This window comes from Emydura macquarii, unplaced genomic scaffold (assembly GCF_026122565.2).
Source record: "Emydura macquarii macquarii isolate MOO-44397 ecotype Brisbane River unplaced genomic scaffold, CSIRO-AGI_Emac_v2 contig_2680, whole genome shotgun sequence".
NCBI classification, from domain to species: Eukaryota; Metazoa; Chordata; order Testudines; family Chelidae; genus Emydura; species Emydura macquarii.
Window position 1 is genome coordinate 2650567 of NW_027132817.1, and position 27917 is coordinate 2678483.

The 27917-nt window shown below is 39.2% G+C and overlaps 1 protein-coding gene across 6 annotated transcripts in view; it reads left to right on the forward strand.

The window, feature by feature from the left end:
- The window catches only part of PRIM2 (DNA primase subunit 2), a 294044-nt gene that overhangs the window by 44040 nt on the left and 222087 nt on the right, over positions 1-27917 (forward strand). For 5 of the 6 annotated variants that reach the window (XM_067565537.1, XM_067565536.1, XM_067565538.1 and 2 more), the window contains exons 6-7: positions 1190-1285; positions 13153-13290. In XM_067565537.1, coding sequence (XP_067421638.1) covers positions 1190-1285; positions 13153-13290 — 234 coding nt within the window. Of the gene's footprint in view, positions 1-1189; positions 1286-13152; positions 13291-21981; positions 22191-27917 lie in introns of those variants that run through there. The other variant, XM_067565540.1, reaches the window with a different exon arrangement.

Here is a 27917-nt window from a genome sequence, read left to right on the forward strand (position 1 = left end):
ACATCATTTGTGTCAAGCTGCATCAGACTGGAAATTAGAATTAAATTTACCACTCAAAATGAATATCCTTAAATTGTTTTGTTTGCTAAATAAAACTATTTCAAATAAGTTGGATACATAAGAAAAAAATGACAAGAATTTCTGCTAAGTCATGTGACAGACTGAAAGTACTGACTTTGGGTGAGGAGGAAGTAAAAAGACCGATTTTCACTACATTGTAAAGGCTGAAAATGTTATGGATACTTAATGCAATACAGGATATGTAGTGCCATTTCTATAAAGTTTGATATTAAAAGTTTGCTGAAGATGTTTTTCCTTGATTCTGTAAATAAAAAAGCACTGAATTTGAGAAGTCAATGATTCAACATACTTTATTTATTTAAATAATTAACATTGTAATTAATTTAGGCCTTAACAATAGTTGTCATCAATTCAAATGTGGTTTTAAATAATTTTTTTTAAACAAATCTTTTTACAATTTAAAAAAATCAGATGAAAACGTAACTAAAAACCAGACTTTAATTAAAAACATTGATTTTTATCCATCTTTGTCCTTCAAAAGGCATCTGAGTTCACATTATGACCTGCAGTAGAAATGAATGGGGGAAAAGCGGAAAGGAAAACAAAACTCAGAGTACCTTTCAGTGCTTTTTCTCTGATTCACACTGTCCCTAGCTGTTCCAAACAAACATTCATTGACTCTTAGTGTATGACTACACAGGGATTAAAAACACCCTGCGGCTGACTGGGTCAGTTCACTTGGGCTCACGGGGCTTGGGCTCCAGGGTTGAAAAATCGCTGTGTAGACAGTCAGGCTGGAGCCCGAACTCTGGAACCCTGCTATTGTGTAGGGTAGCAGAACTGTATGTCTACACAGCAATTTTTAGTTTTGCACTCTGAGCCACACCCTAGGGCTTTCATCGCCGTGTAGCTGTATCCTTAACTGAGCTTTGTCCTCCTCTGACTTCTTCCCACTCATGTTTTACTGTTTGCGTTTACCAGGTAATACTTTCTTACCAGTTTCATGGTGGTCTTTCTATTGGTCCCCTTGTTATTTTGTTTTTCTTCCAAACTGAAAAGATATCATACTTGTTATTACTGGAAACATTAACTCTTGATTAGCTCATGTAAATAAATGGTAATTAAAATGTATAATCAATTTAAAAACACGACTTTGTTTTTGTTTTAGATTAGCAGAGAAGTGAAAGAAAAACTTGCAGTACAACTGCTAAATTCAACTCCTGGCCTTAGTGGAGCTAAAGTAGAAGAAATGGAGTTTTATAAGGTAAGCTAGAACTGATGGAAATTGTGTAACAATACTTAGTGTAAATGTCAGAATTTTGTGTTGTCCCCACGTCCTTAAACTCCAAGGTTCCCAACTTTAGGTTATATGTTTCATCTGTTCCCTATTGATTGTGATGTTTGAATTAACTGGGGCTGATGAGGTCCTGTTTCTAGCAGGAAAAATTTTTAGGATCAGGAAGTCCTTCATTAATGGGAAGTATAGTAATTAATTGCAGATTAAAGTGTCTTTTTGACTGGCCAAACTAGTTTTCTGCCTTGAGTATTTCATCTGTTGTATTTTTCCCTTTTCTTCCTTTTCATAGAATCATAGAAATGTAGAAATGGAATGGATCCTGAGTGGTCACAAAGTCCAGCTCCCTGTACCGGGACAGGACCAAGTAAACCTAGACCATACCTGCTAGCTGCTTGTCCAACCTGTTCATGCAAATCTCCAATGATAGGGATTCCACAACCTCCCTTGGAAGCCTGTTCCAGAGCTGAAACTGACCTTATAGTTAGAAAGATTTTTCTAATATCCAACCTAAATCTCCCTTGGGGCAGATTAAGCCCCTTGCTTTTTGTCTTACCTCTTGTGCGCAGGGAAAACAATTGATTTCAGTCCTGTTTATAATAGCTCTTAACATATCTGAAGACTGTTATCAGGTCCCCTCTCTGTCTTCTTTTCTCAAGACTAAACATGCCCAGTTTTTTAACCTTTCCTCATAGGTCAGATTTTTGATACCTTTTATCCTTTTTGTTGCTCTCCTCTGGGCTCTCTCCAGTTTCTCCATTTCTTTCCTAAAGTGTGGTGCCCAGAACTGGACCCAGTAGTCCAGCTGAGGCCTCACCAATGCTGAATAGAGTGGGACAGTTATCTCCCATGTCTTATATACAACACTCCTGCTAATACTCCCCAGAATTGATATTTTATAAGCATAATCTCCACTCCATTATCCATGTCATTAATGAAAATATTGAATAGTACTGGGCACAAGGCTGACTGTTGAGAGACCCCCACTAGATATGCCATCCCAGTGTGACCGTGAATTATTAACTACTCTTTGAGTATGGTCTTTCAACCAGTTGTGTACCCATCTTATAGTAATTTCATCTAAATGGCATTTCCCTAGTTTACTGATGGGAATATCATGTGCGACTGTGTCAAAAGCCTTACTAAAGTCAATAGATATCATGTCTAAGGCTTCTTCTCTATCCTCAAGATCAGTAATCCTACCAAAGAAGGAAATTAGATTTGTTCTTTACAAATCCATGTTGTTTATTCTTTATAGGTGTCTACACATTGGTTGTTTAATAATTTGTTCCAGTATCCTTCCTGGGATTGAAGTTCAGGCTGACTAGGCTATAATTCTTTGGGTCCTTTTGTTTCCCTGTTTAAAGACTGGTATTATATTCACCCTTCTCCAGTTCTTAGGGACCTCATCTGTCCTCCAAGATTTCTCGAAGATAATTGCTAATGGTTCTGAGATTTGCCTCAGCTAATTCCTTAAATACCCTAGGATGAATTTCATCAGACTCTGCTGACTTGAATACATCTCATTTTTATCTAAATATTCTTTAATCTGTTCTTTCCCTCTTTTGGCTTGCGTTCCTTCCCCCTTGTTGCTAATATTTTGAGTTATCTTGTCACCATTAACCTTTTTAGTGAAGATTGAGGCAAAATGGGCATTAAATACCTCAACCTTCTTGCTGTCATTAGTTATTAGCTCTCCTTTCCTCACTAAGTAGAGGACTTAGTTTCCTTTGTCTTTGTTTTGTATTTAATTTCTTTTTTTGATGTCTCCCTTCTTCTGACCCAGTATTGGTTTGTCTATGGTCTCATCCTCAGCTTGGTTTTTATTTCTCCCTTCTTTATGTTCTTGTTCTCTTCCACTCTTGTATTTAGTGTTCTGTATCTATTACTTCAGCATGTCACTTCCTATCCTGCCATATCACCGTCAAAATACACACTTCTAGACACTACATGTCTGCACTCTGTGCTAGCAGTCTGAAGAGCTGTATAACCACATTTCTCCCATGTTGCTGGTATGTGTCTGCATCACTTATTTTGATTAATGCTTTGCTTGCTATTTTGTTGATACTTACTAACTTATTTGTATAATATCAGGATCAGGGCCGCATTCTGTTGCATATTGTACAAACACAGAGAAGCAGAATAGCCCCTGCTCCACAGAGCGTATAACCTAATTTAAACTCTGCCAGTCAAGATCAAATCAGAGTTAAGACCTCAGAAGTGAATCCATGGGAAAGTAAACAGAAGAAGTGTTCTCTTGCTGAGTAGGTCTGGGTGGGCTTGAGATGAAGCCTTTTCTTAACCCCTCTTTTCCCTCACAGAAAAAATTATACAGGCACCACTACACTTCTCTGAAAGGAGAGCATAAGATTCCAATCCTTAAAAGAATGCATAAGTAGAACTAGAAAATTAGATACTTTATATTAAATTAATTGTAAAATTGGTCCTATTGTGCTAGGATTAAAGTTGTTTTCCCTTTACATGGAATATAAAGACCGTATGTTCTGTCTTAACTATTGGAGTTTGTCACAGAGTGATTGGCCCCTTTAAGAGGAGAGGAGGTCAGCTCAGCCTGTGACATAATTAGCTGCCTCCCAGCCTAAGGGAGTAGGACCAATTGGGGTCAGGTGACAGCCTGATAAACACCTCAAAATGACAGATAACTCAGCTTGGTAGAGGAACTACAGGGAACAAGTTGGGCTCCTGTGGAAGTCTGTGAAGTAAGGTTTGGGAGAAGCAGGGGACTCTGGGCAAGCAGCCTGGAAATCAGCACTCAATCCCAAAGTAGGAAAGACCTGAGATAGCTTGGAAGGGGCAAAGAACTTAGCCCCAAAGGTGGGCTGAAGAGAAGCTCTGGTGAGATGGAAGAACTGTTTGTTTGGACTTTTGCTACCCCCGAAGAGGTTAAGTTAGAGCTAGTGATTTGGCTAGAGGGTTAAGCCACATCACCAACTCCGAGCTATGGGAGGGAGGGGAAACGCTAGAGGTGTCCACCTCAGAGGTGGAAATTGAGGCAGGCAGTGTATGCAACACAGGGTGCTATGCAGCAGCTATGCTTGTGACAGAGTTAGAACACAAAATCCAGAGCCTGAATGCAGATTTGAATAGGAATAAAGCCTTTCTGAAAAGTACTTGTGTTCTCCTACTGACAAATTCTTAACTTTTAGGCCTGTCTTCTCAGACCTGCCAATCAGCGAACAATATGGGGTGTCTGCTCTCTGGCTCTTCTTTCATTTCTTCTCTGCCAGTCAAGACACTTACAGAATCTTTCAGCATCCTCCCCCCTCACTCTGAAATGGCTGAAAGGTCTTTTTAGTAGAGGATCAAAGAACCCACTTTGCTTTCCACAATTCCAAGGATAGTTTACTCTGCTTGCCACACTTCACATTTCAAGTTTGAAGAAGAGCTCCTTGACCCTTTGCAGGCTTGAGCAGCTTGGGTGGTGGGAATGATGGGTCTCAACGTTCTAGATTCTGACTCAGAGGAAGTTACCAAGACCATCACTTACCAGAGCCCAGGTGTCAGGCTAGCAAAGAAGTGTCTCCAGCAACTGCCGCCTTCTCTCTCCTTCCTCAGCACAAATTTGGGACTGGGTAGACAGAATGATATTTCCATATTCCACCAGCTTGGATTTAGGTGGCTAGAAAATCCATAGAGCAGCAGCATTAGTTACAACAGAAGCAACAGACATCAAAGGTCGTAATCTGCTCTTGCCACTTTGTACCCCTTTTGCTTCAGCCACTTTGCTCTGGCCTAGTTAACGTCTTTTAACGTCTTTAATAGGATATATAGGGGAAACTAAATTTGAGAGCCCTTGTCTAAATTGTACTTCTCTCTAGTGAATAGACTAAAAAGTGAGGGAAGCCCTCAGCAGAACTCTGCAAAGGCACTGAGAAAACTTCAGTCATGTTGGCCAAATGAGTCAAGTGTGTGTTAAACAAAGGACACTAAAATTCAACAACTTTCTACACTAACTTTGCTTCTTCCATTTCCATGTTCTTTTCTTCCCCAGGAAATCGATGAAGAAAGTCTGTCTTAGAAAAACTATTTTGTACTTTAAGTCCATAAAAAAAAGGCAGTGAATAAGTGGATTTGGCTGTCCTGGGGCTGGTCAGATGCTTGGTTCTGGTATCTCTAATAGTTCATGCCTTTGTACTGGGTGCAGTCAAAGGGAGATATCATGTTTTTTTACCCCAGGTTGTCCCCTTGGTGGTATTTTTTAAATTTCATACGACAGTTTGTTTGTTCTGGTCACTTTGTGATCAGTGTGGATACCAATGAGACATGGTACGCCCGATTTGCAGATCAATAAGGTTTAATGTGCAAGGTTTTCTATAAATATACTAGTTAGATACAAAACCTAAAATTAACTACAATATATCATACTCACTAAGCCTGGAGAGCTAAGCAGTCACTCAGAAGACTGTATACAGGAACGGCTTTCTTCAGGGGCACCGCCAGGGAGTCAGTGGATCCTCTTGTCCAGCCGGCAGCACCTCCTGCGGAGTCAGGTGTTGATGGAGCGCCCTCCTTTGTCTAAGTAGTAACTACTTATACCCTTCCATAAACAACCTTCACCTAATTATCTCTGTCATTGTCATATATGCTAATTACCTACATTGGGTTTCCACCCTTAATTACATTCCATTCTCACCATAATAATTGGGGTCATCAAAACAACATCTGGTGATAGGAGGGGCGGTGTAAAAATATGCCCCTTGGCAATAAAACAATGTACCCCAGATGTTCAAGGATAACTTGTTGTTCCCATCACCGTTATCTATGTGTAGCTGCAAGCATACAGTATCTGTATTTTGTCTTATGTGCCGTGCTATGCAGAAACGGAGACATCTATACTATTATTCAGTCTCTGCCAACTGAAAGATGTCATGCTACAGGGGTCAGAATAGCCAAGCAAGCAATTGAATGCTATGCTAAACCTGTAGGACAGAGGTCAAGCAACTCAAATTGTACTGGGCCTCCAACACAGTTGTGCTTCAGGGAGAAGGAACAGGATATTGCAAAGGTCTCTGTAGTTTTTATTTTGTTCTGAAACATCTGTATTTCCTTCTCCTTGAGCCCACAGACTGTTTATATATATTTCTGGAGTTACAAAACCTGAAAATAGTTCCTAACTGCAGTAAATTTTTTCTATTAGTGAGGGAGCTCACAGATCTTATGAGTAGGTGACAAAGAAAACATTCTTTACATGCTTACTTATTATTGCTTGTGGTGTCAGTAACCAATTTGTAGCAATCCACCCAATGGACAAAGCAGTAGGGAGCCTTCTGTCACCCGTATGTGGAGTTATGAGATGCTATTTGTGTTCTTGGACGTCTCTCGTGCTGGCTTTTTGTTTTTAAATTTATAATATGGGTTTCTTTTTTACATAAGAGTTTCTAAAGCTTTCCAAGTACTGTTGGTTGTGTTAGATTTGAAGTGGGTGTTTTACAGCATGTGGGAAAGCCATCTGAAGGGTTTCAAGCTTTCTACTTTTCAGATCCCCCAATTATAAGATGGCAGATGACAAAAGTCAAAGGTGCTTTGAGTCTGTTCCCAATCTCCAGACAAGAAAACAAAATACTATGTAAAATTTCATATTTCATTGAGTGATCTCTGCATATTTTCATTTGTGGGATCAAGATGCCTGTGCCATGAACTTCTGGAGCCTCTGGAAAGCATTGTCTATTGGGGCCACTCACGCTGCCTTCTCCCTTCACACTGGAGGGTTCTGAGGGCATAAAAGGGGACATGACCTCAAGTGCCCTTCAGTTCCTTTCTAAGTGACGAGGGTGCAGTAGGGTTTGGATTGCACACAGTGTCCTTGACTCTTTCCTGATTGGGTTTTCTTTTTTTTCTGTTTCTATTTTTCCTGCCCTTTTGAGGCAACCTTGGTTATAGTTAATCAGGTTTTTCTCTTAAAGAGTTGAGAAGATGTCCAGACAAAGGCATGCTGGGTGGGCATAGAGGAGCCATGGAAAGGCTCCTCAGGTCTACTTGACTAAGCTGGAGCTGAATAAGTGTCAGCTTCAAAGATTGTCCCATAGGAGTGGGTTTGCTTGCCTCTTGCACCCTGCGTGTGAGAGGCATTTCAGTCTAGACACTATTGAGTCCCTGTGTTTGGACAGGTTGACCTACAAGAACTAGCCTAAAGTGGCTCTCTGGCTGTTGGATTCAATTTCCTAAGGATCTGAATCCACAGAGCTTGGTTCTGGGTAAGAACTGCTGAAGTACTCTTGGACTCCCAGCCCATTCCTGTGGGCTAATTTAGCTGTCGAGAATCAGATTTATGAGGCTAAGAGCTGATGCCAGGATTGGAGGCTCCCTTTAGGATTGAGGGTACTAGATCCATTTCAGTTCTCTTCTGAAATTCATATATCTGAAGATTTCTTTGCTACACAGCCTTTGTAGGAGAAACTGGGTATGATGTCACAGGATCCCTCTCATGCTCCAGAAAGGACTGCCTGGTGTTCAGAGTCTTTTGGTAACCCTCAAATGCAAAGGCAAAAAAATACCTGGAATGCTTTTTCTTCAGGTAACTAAACGATGCATTGCCAAGTACTGCAGGGAAGATAGTGGTCTATGTCTTATTTTAGTTTTAGAACTTTATATGAAAGCTGTTAAAACCACTCTGATGTTCCTTGAATCTGACATAAAAATGCTGATGGAACTGTCTGATCTCTTAAAGGAGGAAATTGTATTAGAACAGTGGTTCTCAAACTTATTTGATCAGGCCTCCGTTCTTTGTGTCTGTAGTTGTTTGTTTCCCTCTCTCCCCACCCCTCAAGTACATACACTGCCACCCAGCTCTGAAGAGTGGAGAGCAGCAGCTGCTGGCGAGGCACCTAGCTCTGAAGGCAACGCTGCACCAGCAGCAGCACAGAAGTAAGGGTAGCACTGTAAAAAGTGATATTCGTTGAGATCACTTTTCACAGCAGACGTAGCGCTTCATTGTCACTCTTACTTGTGTGCTGCTGCTGCCGCCACCCTGGGGCTGACAGGTGGAGTCCGACTGCCTCCTGGTGAGGGATTGGGGAGAGGAGGGAGGAAGAAGGAAAGCCTGAGCCTGGGCTACCTCCCAAGAGGGATTGAGGTGGGGGCGGGGAGGAAAACCCTGAACCTGAGCTTCTGCCTGGTGAGGGATTGAGGTGAGGGGGAGGGGAGCCTGAGCCCGGGCTGCCCTCCTGGTGAGGGATTTGGGGTAGGGGAGGAGAGCCTGAGCAGCAGACTCCATCTGTCAGCCCTGGGGCAGTGAGGTGCTGGCTGTCCCCTTAATCCCTGCCTCCATTGTGTGTACGGCCCTTCTGCATGAGACCTAGCCACCCGGGGCTTACAAACGTTTTCTTTTTTAAAAAAGGCACACAGCTCATACTTTCTTTGACACATTCCTATGCCTCCCTTGGGAGGCCTGTCCTATAGTTGGAGAACCACTGTATTAGAAAATTATTGGGCTCTGAGCTATCTCCCTTCAGTTATAACTTGTTCCTGGTTCTGAGCCAGGAGAGAGACATTTCAGGTCTGCTTCTGGCTCCACCATGGAGTACAGTGTCTAGGATTGGATAGTGTCTTTGGTAGCCTCCTATACAGGTAGTAGAAATATGTGGCGGTGCCCATCCTTAGCTTTACCAAGTCTTCCTTGGAACCAATAGAGCATTTGTATCCAGTGGAGCAGTTGGCGTAGCACATCAGAAGGGCTCAGTAAATGTAGCTTTAATTCCCATATCTTGGAAGGAACAATTGTGCCTCTGGGTTGAGACGTCCATCACTTAAGCTTAATGGTGCTTGAGGTTTGTTTCCGGACCATAGTGTGAATGACATTTGTCATCTGCCATATAATATGGACAGTAGTATTGCATGGCGTGAGGCAAAATGCTGTCCGACTGTACTATAACACCCTGATGTTCATCCTATCTGTCTCTGTGTGAGATTTCCATTTCTTTCAGACCTTTAAAATGGCTTTAAGTCCCTGGGCTTCCTTTACATTCAGGGAGGGCAGGTATCATATTTTGTTATATTCAGAGAACTTGGTCATTATTTATAGCAGGCCAAAGCTTATGTACAAGTTTCTCAATCTCTTGGAGAAATGCAATGAACTTTTCATGGTTCAAAGGTTGTCCAACTGTTGCACTGTGTTTCACAATTATCACAGAATCATTGACTTGTGGCAGAGCTTCAACCTCCTGGAATTGTCAATCCTCATCCAGGACAATGGCAGCATCTCTGGTACGTCCTCATGCTGGCTTCATTGCATCATGTTGCATGACTGCTACTGCAGTCTGTATTTTTTAACAAAAATGTTCCCTCATTAAGACCAGTTTTGGGAGAGCAAGATCTGTTGCTTCTATTCCTTTTTGATCTGGTATCCAGAGCTGATGCTTCTTTGGCAGCTCTGCAGTCTTTGTTTACCTAGAACTCCTCAGCCCATCTTCCTGAGGGTTGTATTGCTTGCTAAAATTCCACAAGTGGGAACATGCAGAGGCCACTCAAAGAAATGAATGTCACTTGCCAGTAACCGGAGAGCTTTGAGATGAGCCTCTACATGTTCACACTCCTTACCCACCTTCCCTATATCTTTGGAGTGTCAGATTAGGAATGCCTAAATTTAATGTAAGGAATTAGACACAATGAGAACCCTGAGGGGTTGCTGGGGCCACTCTCCCTTTTATACCTCAGAACAGTGATAGGCAATCTAGGCTAGTAAGTGGGCCGCATGAGTGGCCCTCCTTTATCTCAGTGGGCTGCAAGATTGAAATTGGGCATGTGCACCAACCCTGCCCTCACGAATAAGCTTAAATATATTTAATACAGGCCAAATATTTCATAACAAGTTATAGAAAATGCTTATTCGTTCATATATTAATAGAATTGTCATCAACTTCAAATAGCAAAGACAAGTATTTATTTACACTTTCCTTACAATACATCATACTCAATGAGAGGTCTGGTTGGATCTGTCCTCCACAAACTTTCTTAGATTAGGAGTTAGGGATGTGCAGGTGCATCACAATCCATCACTGAGCTTTCCATCCGTTAGTCTGTTGCGCTTCTTGCATTTGATGTGTCCTGTAGCAGAAAATGTCTGCTCACACGTATACGTTGAGCCAAAGACTGACATCAGCTTTGCAATGCAATGCTGTAGAACTTGCCCGGGGATGTTCTTCCAAAATTCTCGTATACCTTCCTTCTTCAGCTGGTTAATTTCGTTTTCATCCAGGGCACGAATGTGAAGTAATTCTTCCTCAAACTTCCTTTTATCAACCCCAAGCCTTTGAAATACTATGACAGATTGGTTCAAATCAAATTCAAATGGATTTGAAAGCAACGAGAGGAAGGGCTTCAGATCATTTAGCGAAGAGAAGCGGTTCTCAAAATGCTTTGCCAGTGTAGACAGCACTTCCAAGTGAACTGATAGATCATATTCTTCATTTCCTTGATCAGAGCATTTGTCCAGCATTTTTTTCAAATTTGGAAAGTGAGTGAAGTCATGTGACGAAACTGTGTGGACATCAACTGCAGCTGTAGCATGAATTTTCTGACACTAACAATTAGTGTGGACAAGAGGTGATTTTTCCCTTGCAATGACTCGTTCAGCGTGTTCAGGTGACCAGTGATGTTTGCGAGAAAAGACGCATCCAAAATCCAGTTTCATCTTCTAACTCTGGGTACGCTTGAGATTTCTGAGCAAGAAACTGCTTGATAGTCGGTAGAAGTACCAGGAAGCGGTCCAGTACTTTATCATGGCTTAGCCAGTGCACTTCAGTGTGCATGATGGGATCTCCATATTCTGTTTCAATTTCTTCCAAAAGTTCCACAAACTGACAGTGATGCAGGGGGAGAGCGCGTATGAAATTAACAATCTGTACCACTTTGTCCATTACAGCTTTCAGTCTGTCTCCCTTGCCAAGTTTAGCACAGAGCACTTCTTGGTGTATTATGCAGTGCACACCAAATACGTCAGGTACATAAGCTTTCAAGAAAGCCACCAATCCATTGTGTGTTCCTGTCATAGAACGGGCACCTATCTGTTGTAACTGATACAATTTTTTCCAAAGGTAATCCATGCTCTTTGAAAAATTCAGTAAATGCCTCGAAAAAAACTGAGCCTTGTGATCACCCATGTACTCCCAAGAGATTTAAAAATTCTTCTGTCACATTTAGATAACCATCAACACAACAAACCCAGATGCAGAGCTGAGCAATGTCATTAATATCTTTGCATTCATCTAACGCTATACTGATGGCCTCGCTTGAATGTATAATTATGAAAAACTACTTTTCCAGATCAGCAGCTCTGTCGTTCACTCTCTCACTCAGTACGCCTGCTGAGTTGCAGACATTTAACACGTCCGATAATTTCCTCTTGGTTTTTAAGTTCATCAAATAAAACATCTAAGGATTCGATTACAGCATTGCTTCACTAATTGGCCATCTGAGAATGGCTTTCCATTTTTTGCAAGTAATCAAGCAATATGAAAACTAGCCAAAGTCACTGCGTCACATTCATTTAATGCTTGTCTAAGTACCTGCTTCTGTGTTTTCATGGCTTCCTTCAGATTTGAAAGTTGTCAAGCACGTTGGGGAGAACCTACCGGAAAATTTGCTACATGAGAGAAATGGAGTGTTTCATAATGTCTCTGAACATTGTATTTCTTGGGAACTGATATCATCTTGTTGCAAATTAAGCAAAATGGCTTCCCTTTCTGTTCAGTAACAAAATAAGCCAGCTCCCAGCTCTCTTTTACTGTTCTGCCTTCGTCACCTATTTTCCTCTTTTTGGCTACGGCTTCTATGGCTACATCTTCCTCCGTACCTTTTGATCTTGCACTTGATTCACCTCCGTCTCTATCATGCCACTTAAACACAAAGCGATCCATGATAAAATTAAGGGCAGATTACTGGCAAAAGTAACATAGGTAAGGACAACCACACATGACCACTGGCAGTAGCACACTGCTGTGCTTAGTAGACTGAAGCCGCAAGCATGGCTTATGCAGTGTTGGCATATTAAAAAATATTGTATGTGTGAATTTAATTAAATTAAGGAATTTACATAATCTACCGATAATCTTGATTAATTTAACTAATTAATAGTCATTACAAAATTACTTAATATTACAATAATATAACATAAAAATTACAAAAATACTTAATTGCCAAAAATTTGACAAATTGTCAAATCAGTGCGCTTCTTGTATGATTCTTTTATGTGTGTGAGCAACTTCTAATAAAATGTCTCATGGGCCACACTCAGAAGCCTGATGGACTGCAGGTTGCCCACCACTGCCTCAGAACCTTCTAGGATGGGAGGAAGAGGGAGGGGCAAGGGGCCCCAATAGATACTGCTTTCCAGAAGATCCTGGAAGCTCACAGCACAGGTCCCACTTGATCCCACAAGTGTGTGTGTGTGTGTGTGTGTATATAGAGGCTCATCTTGAAGAATTCTGGTTACAGGCAAGTAACCTTCCTTTATTTATAACTTTTAGTCTAGCTGTATATTTTCTGAATGATTTGGGATCCAACACCAAAATTTTCAAACTTGATTATCTAAAAGTAGGTGCTTAAATAAATAAGTGGTCTCTCCCCCCCCCCCCCCCCCCCCCCCCCCCCAAAACGTGTGCTGAGAGTGAATGCCAGCTTTTCTGAAAACCTGGGGCACTTATTTTGAAAACTTTGGCTTCAGTTTTTGAATCTGTATTTAAAAAAAAATTTCTTCCCTTTAGCAAGCATTTGTGTAATCATGAATTGTTTGGATGCTGTGTAACGGTAGACTAACTTGACACTTCCTAGTTCAGTGCTTTTCTACAGTCGGTTTCTTTCTTCTCTCCTCTCAAATCCAGGTTCCCTTACAGGATGCCATAGATTTGTTTCGAGTAAGAAGAGTTTACCTTCAGGATGCCCTCACCTATGTGCCTCATACGGAAATTATTGCAATTGTTTTAAATAACTACAGAACCAAACTCTCTAAGGCCCTTGCAGTAAGTACATGTTTTTTCCTACCTAGTTTTGTAGCGTTAGAACCATTTGTTAATTCATCAGGCTGCTGCACCATTATGCGCAACAGTCAGAACACTTCACCTAGTGGGTGTCAGTTTGCAGAATTCCAGTTAAATAGTATCAAAATTTGCTTACTGTGTTTAAAGTAGAATAAAAAAAAAGACTCGTGAGTATAAACTGAAGGAGCTTAATTTTAAGTAAAATTGGAACCTTCGGCCAGCGATATTTTTAAGATAAATAACCGTTTAGACTGTTTAATTGAAGATGCGCATTTGTGATAGCTCAGATAGTCACTAGGCTCATGTCTCAGTAACTACCTTATTTAAAGTGGGGGCTACACGACAACTTAAATCAGCATAAGTTATGTCGTTCAGGGGAGTGAATTAGCCATCCCTCTATCCCGAGTGAAATAACTAATGCTGACAGAGCACTGTCCACACCTGCGCTTATGTTGGCGGGAGAGCTCTTTCCACTGACATAGCTAGCGCTGCTCTCGGGGGCTGGAGTAAGGAAGCTGAAGGGACAGCTCTCTAATGCTAAGTGCTCTCTAAGCTCTCTCCCGTTGGAGCAGCGAAACTAGACAGCTCCCAGCGGTGCAGCTACATCAGTGCAGCTGCGCTGCTCTAAGCTCTCTAGTGTAGCCACAGTCTAAGTTGCATTCTTACACAGCAAGTGGCCCTGCCCATATGTCCCATCCCAAGGGTTTTGCAGTAATTTCTTATGTGGAAAGTAACCTAACTCTAATTGAAGATGTTAAATCAGTACACAACTACCTTTTTCTTTATATTACTCTATTTTGCATCATTTGTAGGTGGGGAGAGAGAGGAAAGGAAATATTTAGGGAGTGATCTTAAGTGAGAATTAAAGTTATACTAATCCCTAACTGGTACCCTTACAACTCCTTTTCAGACAAAATAGGTTCTCATTAATGTAGGAGGATTTAACTGAGACCTCAAACCCTCCCCCTCCAATGTAATACTGGAGTACCAAACTAAATTAATGTTGCCCCTTTTGAAATGGCACCTCTTTTGTCTCCAGTCAGCAATACCATTGCATAAAACCCTCTAAAAGCTATACTTTGAGGTGGTTTGTGCTACCATGCTGTGCTGGGGAATGATTCTAGGGTTAGATGCTCTTGACAAACTATTCTCCATCCCATTAGCCTGTAGAGGGAACTGGGAAAGCATGTCCCATTGCCTAATCCCGTCTAAAAGGATTGAAGAAGGAGTCTCAAAACTGGTTTATTTTGAAAAAACAGACAAATGGTAACTGTTTCTATTCCCAGAAACTTGCATTGCCATTATATCTGTGGAATGCTGTTTTTACACTAACTAGTGAAATGGGCCTTGGTCCGTAACTCGGGCTCCTAAGCACACCTGCAATATAAATGAGTGGTGAAGAGATCAAATTAAAAAATTGATTTACTTTAAAATATTTATTTAATTTTGCCACACCTCTATTGCCAACCTTTCTTTCATCTTACATTTTATATATTTTTTTGATTGCATGGAGTCTCTTCCCCTCTTTACTACTTAGGAGGCTGTAGGAATGGAACATTGTATTGTATTAAACTTTGTCACTGAGTATTTTAAACTACCATCTGTACATGTGTGTTTATTTGAGGGGCTGGGGAGGCTAGGAATTAAAGGGTATTTCATGACAATAAAAGTAACTTAAGTAAGTAGAATTTAGGGATTGCTGCCATGGAAGAACTCTGGTTATAGATAATGTAGAAAATGAGAAGACATGCAAAATATTAAAGTGTTCTTAAAGCCTTTTTATCCTTAAGTTATTGGTATGTTAAACTCAAGGTGTAAGGCTGAGAATACAAAGTTTTTTGCTTAAACAATTAAAGGTACACAATGGGATTGCTGTGGAAGCAGCTCTGTTTGGCATGCTATTTTTCGGTTATAGTAGTTCAAGTTTGTAGTCTGAGACAATCTGCAGAAGGAGGTATTTGTATTTAGTTAACATATAGTGATATATTCTTATGCTAATGCTGTCATTAATGCTGTACAGTATAATTGAAGCTTGCGGCATCCTTAGTTTAGTCAATGAGTACAATTTTTGAAAGCTTTGTAGCAGTCTATTTAAAACAGTTTGCCCCAAGCGCAACAGTTAAGTGATAACCATTGAAATCTTTTTGCTTTTTTCAAAGTCATTGCAGTTTTTGCGTAAGGTTAGTAATCAAAATGTGTAACTGCCTTGTTTTTATTTGGTGTTGGAGAATAATCTCACATTTTGATATAATGTTGCTGTTTGTGATATCATCTGATTTCAATATTGGCTCTCTTATATCAAGTCTTAAATTGATTACCTTTTAGTGTGGACTGAAAAAGATTGTGTACACGTGATGCAAACCCTTAAAAGGCACTAACTCCATATTTAGTGTGAATTCTGGAGTTCTCTTTCAAAGCATACTATTATTTGAAACAAGTTGAGTCAGTGCAGACTATATTGTTCATTTGCACGCAGTGCTGCTGTGGACTTCTTCTACAGTCCTCCAACTGCTATTCTGCACTGCTTAGTGGCATCTGCAAGCAGCCTGTCTATTTACCAGTGTGCCCTTTTGCTGCTCTGAAGCCAAATTGATTGGAAGCAGCTGTCTGAGACATATTGTAAGGCTTCTTCAGCAATACTGCGCTAATGTTGATGTATTAGAGTAAAGGAGCAAATGGGCAAATTCTGGCCCTTCACCCGTTTTTAAACACAGAGACCAGAAATGAAGCATGGGACGGATGGAATGGAATTATGGGATTTCTGGGGCTTGACCATCAAGTCCCAGAATTCTGTTGGCCTCCAACTAGTTGCTGTGCATTTTGGGGAAGCAGACCAACAAGAAACATCCCAGAATGCACATGACTCAGCAGTGAAGCAAAGGACCATGGGATACCTGCCCATATGATTTATTCTTCGTGTGCACCAAGCCCCTGCTATGTGTACACGATGCAAATTCAGAGGGTGCAGCAGCTCTGTCTACATGCTGTTAGTGTGGCTTACATATTGCACGCCACCCAGTGTGCATCAGCTCAGTGTGAACTAAGCCCCATGTGTAGACAAGCCCTAAGGGAATTTATATGTGAGTTTGACCTTTACCAAATACTATCAGAGGAGCTGTATAGTTATCTTCAGGCGGTACTTGTAAAGTCACTAGAGTTTCTATCTTGCTGTACTGTAATACTGAATTTGACTGCATTTAGATTTCATTTTGCAGTTATTTCAAACTGATCAGAATTGGCAGCATGAAAATAATGGAGATGCACTCTTAACTGTTAAATTGGAAACACTTCTGATTTGATTTACTTATGAACTAAACCCTCCAATAAGCTTTAATACAAAGTTTAATGTTTGAAATAGGATAATGGTGGGGTTGACTCTCTTAAAAATGTACATAATTTTAGTTTTATCTAACTTCTAAACGATGGCACAATTCATTGTATTATTTAAAATCATGTGAAACAAAGAGAAAATGAAGAGACGTTCCAGAGGGGTAGCCATGTTAGTCTGTATACAGCAAAAACAACGAGAGTCCTGTAGCACCTTAAAGACTAATAAATTTCTGCGGGCATAAGCTTTCATGGGCTGAAACCCTTATGCCTGCAGAAATTGGTTAGTCTTAAAGGAGCTACAGGACTCTCATCTTTTTTAAAATGAAGAGAACTATCGTAGGTTTGGTGCAGCCTGTGTGTGCATCAAGTTAATTTTAAATTGTAACTTGTTAGTCTTGTAAGAAAGAAACTGACATTTCCATTGGGCGAAACTCTTTTTTGAGAGTTTAACATCTTGGCCATTTCAATTGCCCTTGAACTAAAGCTTAACATGAGTTGAAAACTTGGATACAGATTTAAAACAGAGGGTTAAATGTTTAAATATTTTCAGCTGTTAATTTTAGCGCTTCAAAAATGTACACTGGATTTGTTTGTATTTCCATACACTTGATGCTAAAAGGTTCTGATTAAAACACTTCTATCATTTGACACCTGGTCCCTGGCTAGTGTGTCATTAAGGGGACCATGTAAAAATAGCTATTTGCTGGCAACATGCAGTGTCTGATTTTAAACCAGACAGTCATATCTGAGACAAGTTAGCTTCCACTCTCTGCGCCTGAGCATGTTTCCATTTCAGATATGTGCAAAACAGGTTGTACATTTACAAAGCATTATTTAGATTGCGCCTTTAGTGAGGAATCCTGCTTCACAGTCTGTCTTCCAGAAGCTTTTAATGATGTAGAGGAGCCCATGCCCTCCTACCCCGTAAAGCTTTCTTTTAGGATGCTGTGTATTTGAGTTGAAGATTTTGAAGTGTGTGTTTTGGACATATCCTGTAGGCAAGCCAGCAGTTTAAACATGATTATTGATCTTTAAAAAAGAAAACCCTTTTTATTCACTCTTCTGGCATTGGTCTAGTTCTTGCTGTTACAGTTGTACTTTTGAGACAGCTCTCATGATATTTACTCTTAGAAGTGAGAATCCTGCCCAGATGGTACTTTTAAAGTTTATAGTTTCTTTCTCAGGAGATAACCTGTCAGAATGGTATCTGCTCACCCTGTTTTGAGGCTTTTATTTTACACTTAGGACTAGATCCCCAAAGGGATGTAGGTATTGTAATGCTCAGCATTGCGGTGCCAGACTTTTAGATGTCTTGCCATCTAATGAAATTTACAGCTCGAAGTCAGATGTCTAGGCCTCCTATACGATATATGGGGAGAAGTAAGCGAATAAAATGTGATTTTAAAAAAAGAGTCAGCACTGATCAGGGGCCTACCTAGGCAAGCCAATAGGAAATATTGAGGAGAGGGGTTGGGCCCAGGAGCCAAAGGAACTTTAAGCTCAAAGGAGCTTATCTTCTATCATCGCAGCGGGTTCATGACTATGAATGCTCCTCTGGAGTTAGGCGACTAAGCCATTTTTGCAAAGAACACAGGTGGTGATGATGTGTCCATTGGTTGGAGCACTCACCCAGGATGTGAGAGTCCTGGGTTCAGTTACGCCTTCTGTCTGATGTGGAGCAGGAATATGAACTTGGTTCCCTTTCCATTCCCCAAGAGTGTGCTGTAATCACTGGACTATGGTGTATTCAGCAGCAGGTTTCTCTCCATTTCTCCTGTTTACTCCGTTCCACTGTATATAAATAATTAGTCACTGGGCTAGAGAAAGTGAGAATAACTCTATAGCCCTGTGGATAGGGCACTTATTTCGGATGTGGGAGGTTCCAGCTCCCCTGCTCCCAGCACACATTTATTTATACACAGTGGAACAGCATCAACAGGAGAGATTGAAAATACCCCATAGGCACACTCTTCTGGGACTGGGGAAGTTCCAAGTTCAAATCCCTGCTCCATATCAGGCAGAAGATGGAATTGAACCTGGATCCTGAGAAAGTACTCTAACCACTGGGATAACAGTTGTAAGGGGGCGCTGCCACTTCCTGCCTTTTTTGTATGGCTTTAGGTGTGCTCAGAGCACCTGGATTGGATCCAGCAAGCGAGCTGTGTGGGGGAACGCCCATATGAGGATCCCAGTCTGTGTGCATGAAACTTAGGTGCCTATAGAGTTAGGCAACAGCTGAGCAGGGGTTTGATTTAGGCAGCTGGTGCCTAAATGTTGGATTTAAATGCCTAAAGGCAGTTAGATGCTTTAGTCCAGTGGTTCTCAACCTTTTTTTCTTGAGTACCACTCGGGTCAGGTACAGTCAGGTCAAGTACCACTTCACCTGACTGTACCTGGCCCGAGTGGAACTCGGTAAATAAGCGGGGGGAACACTTTCGGCGGCGGCGGGGTTGTGTGGAGAGATCAATGCCCACTGCCGAAACCCTGCCTCCGTTTGACCGTTTTCGGCGGCAGGGTGGGTGGGACTTTCGGCAGCGGCAGGGGGGGGGATTCGGCGGCGGCGAGCTTTCTCGGCGGCGGAATCGGCGGCAAGGTTCGTCTCGTGTACCACTGAGCTGTCTTCCGCGTACCACCGGTTGAGAACCGCTGCTTTACTCCATTTGTGCATCTAGCCCTTAGTTTTCATTGTTCTGTTTAAGGTATTTTTCAAACATTGATTTGTGATTGGCTAACTTTTTTCTTCGTAGACTCTTCATTTCCCGCCAGAAATGCATTTAGGTTCTGAAGACAGTGGTAGCAGTCTTGGTGGCATGTGACCAATAGTCAGAAGTAATTTCTAGCTCCCTGACCCAATACAATTGTATTTAGGGACCAAAAACCTCAGTGCTTTTGGGGGAGGTTCTCCCTATTTTGTACCAGAGAAAACAAGCATTGGGAGCTGGAATCCTACTAGAATAGTGTTTTCAGAGGAGAATTATAATAAAATAATAACCCTTTCATATGGTAGAAACACGTTAAGAGAATAATATAATAGCTTGAGATCCTCAAATGGAAAATGCTGTAAAAGTGCAGGTAAAAAAATCCATCAGAATATTAATGTTGCAAGATTTACAAGGTGTTGAAAGCTGCAACACAAACCTAATGGGGAGGAGTAGTTAACTTAATATTGATGGCCTAATTGACAGTTACTGCTCATCTCTCCAATAGATACATGGTTTGGAAGGGTTTGGTGTAATCCCCCACTGGAGACAATTACCTTCCATTAAATTTGGGGTCTCTTTTAATTTAGTAGGACACTATACAAGCATCTAAATGTCCTCCCCACCCCCTGGTATCATTTGACTGTGACTGTCTGCTTCTGTGACCTATATCTTTTAAATGTAACACTGAAACTATGGGTGTGGTATGAATTCTTAGTTATAAAATAGATATTCTAAATCTAACCAGGAGAAATTAGCAAAGAGAGTCCTTTTCTGGTACTTCTAGCTAAGATTCTAAAGTAGCAGAAAAATACAAATTCTGAAAGTATACTAGGATTTAGATGAGGTTCAAGGGTTGATATGTAGAAAAACTGTCACTCCTGAAAGTCTGGAATTCTTAGGCTAAATACCTGTAGGGTTAAGTAACTCTTAACAGCCATAAGCAGGATATTAGAAATACCAACTTATCATATAGTTCTTTTAATTAGTAGAGCTCAAAGCTCTTTACAAAGGAGGGCAGTATCATTATCTTCATTTTACAGACGGGGAAACCGAGGCATGAAAGGTCAGCCACCAGACTGGTAACACAGCCGGGGATAGAACTCTGTTAGATGTTAAACTGCTCAGTTTAACATTGGGGGTGGAGGATAGCTGAGTTTATAAAACCATTTGATAATTAAAACCCTCATTCTATTATGGAATGCCCAAAATGGAAAATTTAAATCAGGCATTGTCTTATCACTTTGAGCTATATTGTATTTTTCTTAATCTGTTAAGAAGATATTTTCCCCATTACGTCATCAAGGATATTTGAACTTTAGACATTTCCAATAGATCAGATTTTTTCTGCCCAAATTCTTTTTATGAAAAGGAAAATCTGGCATAATTTTAGATGTAAAGAAAGCTACTAAGACTTATTTTAAAAGGACAGAGGATTTCAGGAAAACATAGCTGTTTGTAGCTTTCCATCTCAGATACAAGACAAAAAGATTTCAAAATTGCCATATGACTAAGCTGTTTTATCTGAGTCATATGTAGCAAACATCTCCTTCTGCAAAGAATTAAAGCAAACTCCTTGAGAAAGCTGCTTCTTGGATGGAAAATATTTGCTTCTTTGAGAGAAATTTTATGCCAAAATTTGGTCAAGCATTCACATATTTACAGAGCGCTATACACATTTTATTTGCTGTTCTCTTTTGAAGTATTATTCATTAGAAATCTCTGTACTGTGATAGAGGTATAATTTATTGAGCTAGAATGATTATTTAGTAGGAATTTTCTGCTTTTCCTTTGTCTTCATTGGTTTTCATTTCCCTATATTGAAGTCTAAGAGACATGTTTCTCTGAGAAAAAGGGAGTTAATGTGTAGGAACTGGTTTTCCTCTTTTCAATAACTAGTCCTTATCTTGGCTAGTTAAGTCAGATAATCTCTTTTTTTTGTATGCACAAGTATTCTGGAATCCCAGTATGAATTATATTCACCAGGGAGCTGGAACGTGACCCTTAATAATTAGGTGAGGCAGACTTGTTAGTATGTTACTTGACCCTTATGTGGTGGTTTTAGTAAATATCAAGTGTAATGTGTGTTCTCCAGATGACAGGTTTAACAAACTTCTTGATTTAAATACAATAATTATCAATTTAGATGTCAAAGCCAATGTCTACATCTCCTAAAACATATCTCCTGGCTTGCCATATTATTTATAGCTTGTTGCTTTTTGCTGTGCAGAACGGCTTTCATTGACACATGACTGCACTGAAACACAACAGATTTTATCCATATTACCCACTTGTGATGAGAAAATATCAGCAGATTCTAGTTGCTAGGGAACAACAGAATACTGAAATAGCTTTTTTGGTACTTGTAAGTTCAGTTCTTTGATAGTTCCACTTTCATACAGCAAAAAAGTATTCTGTGACTACAAAGAAAGATACAGCACCTGTAGTTTCCAATTTAAAAATTTTGCGCCATGGGACCTATGAATATGAACCATGTTATGGGATGATTAAGTGTGGAGAATGTATTTTAACTGTGGCAGGACATTCAGGTGTGTGTGTGTGCGCGCGTGTGTGTATAATATATATGATTGTATACTTATGCATATTAATATATATTGAAATAATTGATATTTAATTTTTTTAGGGTTCATGGGCTTCTAAAAGTTGTTGCCTGTATTGCAAAGGCAAGGTTTGGAGAACAAAGAAAAGCGTTACCAGTGATCCTTATCACCAAGTCCCAGTCCAATGTCTTAATGACAAGATAATTCTTCCTCTTATACCCTTGCGTGTCTAGTAATGTTCTATTTTAAAATCCTACTTGGCTTTTCATTTTGAGAGAATATATAATTTTTAAAGGAAACCTACAATAGTGTTTGTTTGTTTACTTAACCCAGGTTACTCTGTGTTTTATGCTCATGTCTGCTTTGTGATAATTGCCTGGAAGTAGGGAGATGGTTCTTTACATTATACTCTGCAATACTTTATTTAAAATTGACACCCACCAGCAACTGCAAATTTGTTACCTTTTATAGAAATGGTGAACTTAAGGTGCGGTAGTGCCTGAAATTAGTAATGGTCTGTATGTTTGATTCATTTCTGTCATCTGGGATTCTCCATATCAGTGTAAAAACATGAGAGAATACCTTACTGATCCCCTGCTCTGTCCCCAGGCCTTTGTGTTAAAGTAGACGTTCTTAGGGTTCAGAGATTACTTTGTAACACCACTTTTTGGAATTAGTCAGCTCCGCTCCTTATCCTAACCTGGGGTTACTGCTGAGAGACGTAAAGAACTCTCTTAACCCTTTTCCCAAATTGTGTTCACTGATGTCTTTGGAAATGAGAAATGAAGACCATAGTCTACAGTTACTCCACAAGGCAGAAAAAAATACTATCCCACTATATAGGGCTTAGCTGAAGTGTGATGTGAAATAGCATGGTGGTGAATAAGGATTTTTAAATCATAATTCATTAACAATCAATTCTTAAATTCAGAGCATGTTATGAGGCTGTTGCAATGTAAGAAGATTAATTTATGTACATGTATGTTATTAAATTGTCTCCTCTATAATTTCCACAGGCTTTTGCTAAGTGAGGGTTTATTTTACATTGAGCTGAAAATCAAGTATAAACATTTTAGGAAATCATAACTTGAGCATCTGATAAACCCTGCATGGAGGTTGTTTTATGTATAGATAATATTTGTTGTTTAACAAACGTCAATTAATAGCATAGCTAATACTAATGAATATATTAACATTCTTCTTGAAAGCTTTTATCTGTTTATAATAATTTGATGCTTACTCTGTAGCCTTTGGGAATGTTGTATTTTATAGAATCCTTCATTAATGAGTAAACTGCTGTTGTGTATGTAGCTGAGTGTGTGTGCATGCAGAATTAAATAAAAATGCAGCCTGGTACTTTTTTCTTAAACCAGGTTGCTGTCCATTGTTTGACAGAAAACACTACTGTTGAAATGCATCTCTGAATGTTTTGTTTTCTCCAGTTGGCAGTTGAAAATGCTGCTTCACAATATTTGGCATGTTCTCATTCCTTACTCAGATTTCTCTCTATTGTCAGCTTCCCTTCTTAAAAAGAAAGTTAGTAGTCAAGGTAATGACTATTACACTCCCAGTCCTACCATTACAGGAGAGTGAAGGTAAGCATGCGCATGCATGTTTACTGTGCGATACTAGTTTTGATTGTTTAGATGTTCTCACAATGATACTAGTTCAGATATTCTGCACAATGTACTTAAAATACTAGCTCACAATAATATTCATTAGATGTATGTGAACTTCTCACCCCCTCCCCACCCCTGGATATTATTCCTGTGTACTGATAAGACCTATTTCTTCCCCTTCATGGTAGCTCTACTTGAAAGGGCAGGCTGTGGCATGCAAAACAATGCATATAAAGAGGCTGCGGGGAGTTTGACCCACTTAAGACAATTTGCTTTTTCAGGTTTCAGTTTTTTTTATGGCTTGTTTGAAATTTATGGTAGACTTTGGAGATAAGTGAATTTAGAACACGCGCTCTTTTTACCTTGTCATCTTCCTCCCTTAGTTGCCTAGTTTAGAGCTCAGACTCCTTGCTTTGACAATACAGTTGTGGTACTGAGTTTATCAATCTTGCCCATTCAGCAGAACTAACATGCAGGTGCAGGAACAGCCTCATGATACCAGCATGCATTACTATCACAGTGAAGGGTGGGGAGTGAAGGGAAGGTCTCTATGCCATGATTGCATTAGAATTCTAATGTGATATTATAAAGGATTATGTCACTACCTGTATAGTTGATTCACTCAATGGTAATTTATTTGGGGAGCACAAAGGTATAGTGGGTTTATGCAATTATATTCCTTTGATGTACATGGTGTATGCATGTACAGAGTACAGTAATATACCTGTCAAAACATGCATTTTGACACGTACATTTGTTCTTCTGTGTTATAATGGACATGTAAAGTAAATATCAGGTGCAGTGTATTTATCTTGTCAGCTTTCTGATCTTTCTTAATTTTTATTCCCAGGAACATAATCTAAAGATGTAAAATTCTCTTGTGGCAATTGTTTTCCTGTGTCTATGCCAGTAATCTTCAATTTAAACCTAGAGACTAATTATATCACAAAAGTGACCATAAAAATATTATTTGCCACTTTTGTCTTCAGATTTGTGTGTGCGCGTGCATGACAGATAGGTCATTATGCATGCATTACCATAGTTGTCTGGTAGATCAGACTTGGTGTGAAATTGTTGTGCATAAAACATAATGGCTGTAACTTAAAGTGAAAAAACTCATGTTTTGAGGATCTCTAAACAGTGACCTCTTGATGGTACAAAACTTTCTATACGCTTCATTAATAGTCACTGCAAATAACAATATCTTATGATTTTAAGATAAAAACATTTTAAAAATGTACAACATTATAAAAATATACATTTTTGTATATATATGTACATATATGATAATGCTCCATTTTGCAAATAAATAGTAGTTGTTGTCACAACACATCCTGAATTCACTAAATTTGAAGTGCTATTGCTAACTATTTCATTCAGTGTGCAGAAGGATGCAGACTGTAGAAGGAAAATATCCTTTTCTGTATTGGTATTTTTACAAGCACACGTGCTTGTGTATTATTTATATAGCATGATAGGTGTCCATGCTAAACATATTAAAATGCCTATACTCCAAGGAGTTCACAATGCCAGGTTCTAACACTTCATTGGATTAGGTCCGAAACTGGACTGAGTACTGTGATGGATGTGGATGATTTAAAGTACATTTAGAGCAGAATGTGCTAGCCGGTTAGAATAACTGAATCTATTTCAGTTCCTTTTTTGTTCCTAAATACATATTCTTTAGTCTTTGCTACACTTCCTTTTAAAGAGTGTTTGAAAACTGTTTATTGGACAGTTTCTAACTTGGTTTGGCTGGCCAGTGTAGACAAGGCTAAACTGTCTAAGAACCATATTTAAAATACAGTAGAACCTCATAGCTATGAACATCTTGGGAATGGAGGTTGTTCGTAGCTCTGAACAAAATGTTATGGTGGTTCTTTCAAAAGTTTACAAATAAACTCTGACTTAATATAGCTTTCAACTTTACTATGCAGAAGAAAAATGCTGCTTTTAACCATCTTAATTTAAAGGAAACAAGCACAGAAACAGTTTCCTTCATCTTGTCAGTTTTTTAAAAACTTTTCCTTTATTGTTTTAGTAGTTTTACGTTTAACACAGTACTGTACTGTATTTGCTTTTTTTTGTCTCTGCTGCTGCCTGATTGCATGCGTCCAGTTCCAAATGAGGTGTGTGTTAACTGATCAGTTCATAACTCTGGTGTTCGTAACTCTGAGGTTCTACTGTACTGTTTTAAAATTGAGTTTAAATATGCTTTGTTTGAATTCCTTAGTGGAAGGGAACCTCTTTTCAAATTGACATTTTAAAAAGTTGAATTGGATATGTAAATATATTTGTCTTAAATACTTACTTCAGCACGAGAGTTAAGATGGAAAGGGAAACCTTTTTTAAACCTCTGCTTCTTTCTGTTTGGAGGTTTTGACTTTATTTTAGCTAGTTCTTCATTTGTGAGGTCATGGAAGAAACTGATGCTAGGTCTGGGAAAGGCAAACATATACTCTCGGGAAATTAAAATTTACTGTGGTTTTTTAAATCATAAGAAAACAATTTAGATACTGAGTAGAAAGAGGAAACAGTGCATTTTTATTGTTAAAACAGCACAATTCAGTTAATTAGAGTATTTAGTTCTTCAGTGGTTCTCAACCAGGGATATGTGTACCCCTGAGGGTACACAGAGATCTTCTAGGGGTTATATCACCTCATCTAGAAATTTGCCTAATTTTACAACTGGCTACATAAAAAGCACTAGAGAAGTCAGTAAAAACTAAAATTTCAAACAGACAATGACTTGTTTATACCACTCTATATACTATACACTGAAATGTAAGTATAATATTTATATTCAAGTTGATTTTTTTATACTTATACGGTAAAAATGAGAAAGTAAGCAATTTTTCAGTGAATGTGCTATGACGCTTTTGCATATTTGTATGATTTTATAAGCAAGTGGTTTTTAAGTGAGGTGAAACTTGGGCTATATAAGGCAAATCAGACTCCTGAAAGGGGTACAGTAGTCTGGAAAGATTAAGAACCATTGCTCTACATTATGTAGCTTTCTGTCTAATAGTGTTCTTTTGTCTGTGTTTTCCTACTATTTTATATTTTATATAGTACATTGACTATCAATGGAAGATAATTCATACCTATGTAAGGTGATCTAGACCAAGGATTCTGAAACTTTTATTCTTAGCATGGACTACAGTTTAATACAAAGATTGCCCTGTGTATCGCCTCCTCTGCATTTTGTAATCACATGAACCACCTCCATTCCATTTAAGACTGCAGAATATAATTGTGGCAAATAGAACAATTACTTACAAAAAACTGTACTATGAAAATATTTTGAAAATATTTTAAGAATTTTTTGCAATGCAGTTAGCAGCTTGAAATAAGGAAGAGTCCTCACTAGGTGTGATCTACCTTCCACTTCATACTTGGTGGTACCTGAACCACTGCTAGAGAACCTCTAATATAAACTGTTTCAGAGAACACTTATGCTTTAGCTGTACATAGACATAATCCAGGATTGATTGTGGAGCCTAATGATCACCTCCTCACAAATTTGAAAAAATACAATTGCCATATCAGTAAAGTAGTTTGGATATTTTTTCTATGGTTATCAGTGTGGCATTTATCAGGAAATTGGGGATCTAATTTTATATCCTGTTACATAAAAGCATTGTCTTTTGCGATGAAAGTTCATCAAATCTACACAGTGAAACTAGCAAGAGGAAACTGACAAGTAGAGACTTCTGAAGCCAGCAGTTCACATTTTTCAATAGTTGTTTTTTAATTAATTTGATGGCATTTGATATAGATTTGTGATAAACCAGGGGGCTTAATGATTGGTTTTTAATTGCTTCATATTGAGAGATGGGGGTAAATTTTAAGAAACATGAATTATTTGATGATTGGAACAGCAGTCCAATCTGTTCATGAAGATGAAAATTCTTTTCCCATTATGGTGTTCTTGTTGCCTTTTTCATATTGCTAACAGCAAGCAAAGAACCTGATTTTGATTTTTTCATTTTAATTCTATTACTGTGTCTAAAGATAAAATTAATTGATCTAGAAGCTCATTCTATCATCATCCACATGGACTGCAGTAATATCAATCATCTTAAAGGTCAAATCACAAGTAGATCACCACTTAATTTAATGGGAGTTTTGCCCTGACTTCGGTGGTAGAATAATCAGACTTTGAAGACCTTAAATAGTTGCAAACTACTGGCCCCATCTCTGACAGTGATACCCAGTGTCTTGCTGAAAACTGGGAAAAATGCAGTTTAAGGGTCTGATTATGCTTGCTTTGATTGTAAAACGATCAATTCACTGAATTGATTATACAGTGGGGCAGAATTTAAGTTGCACAGGGAACTATAATTCAAGATAGCCTTTCCTAACTTTTGAGTGTCTGATTGTAACCTAAATGATAGTCT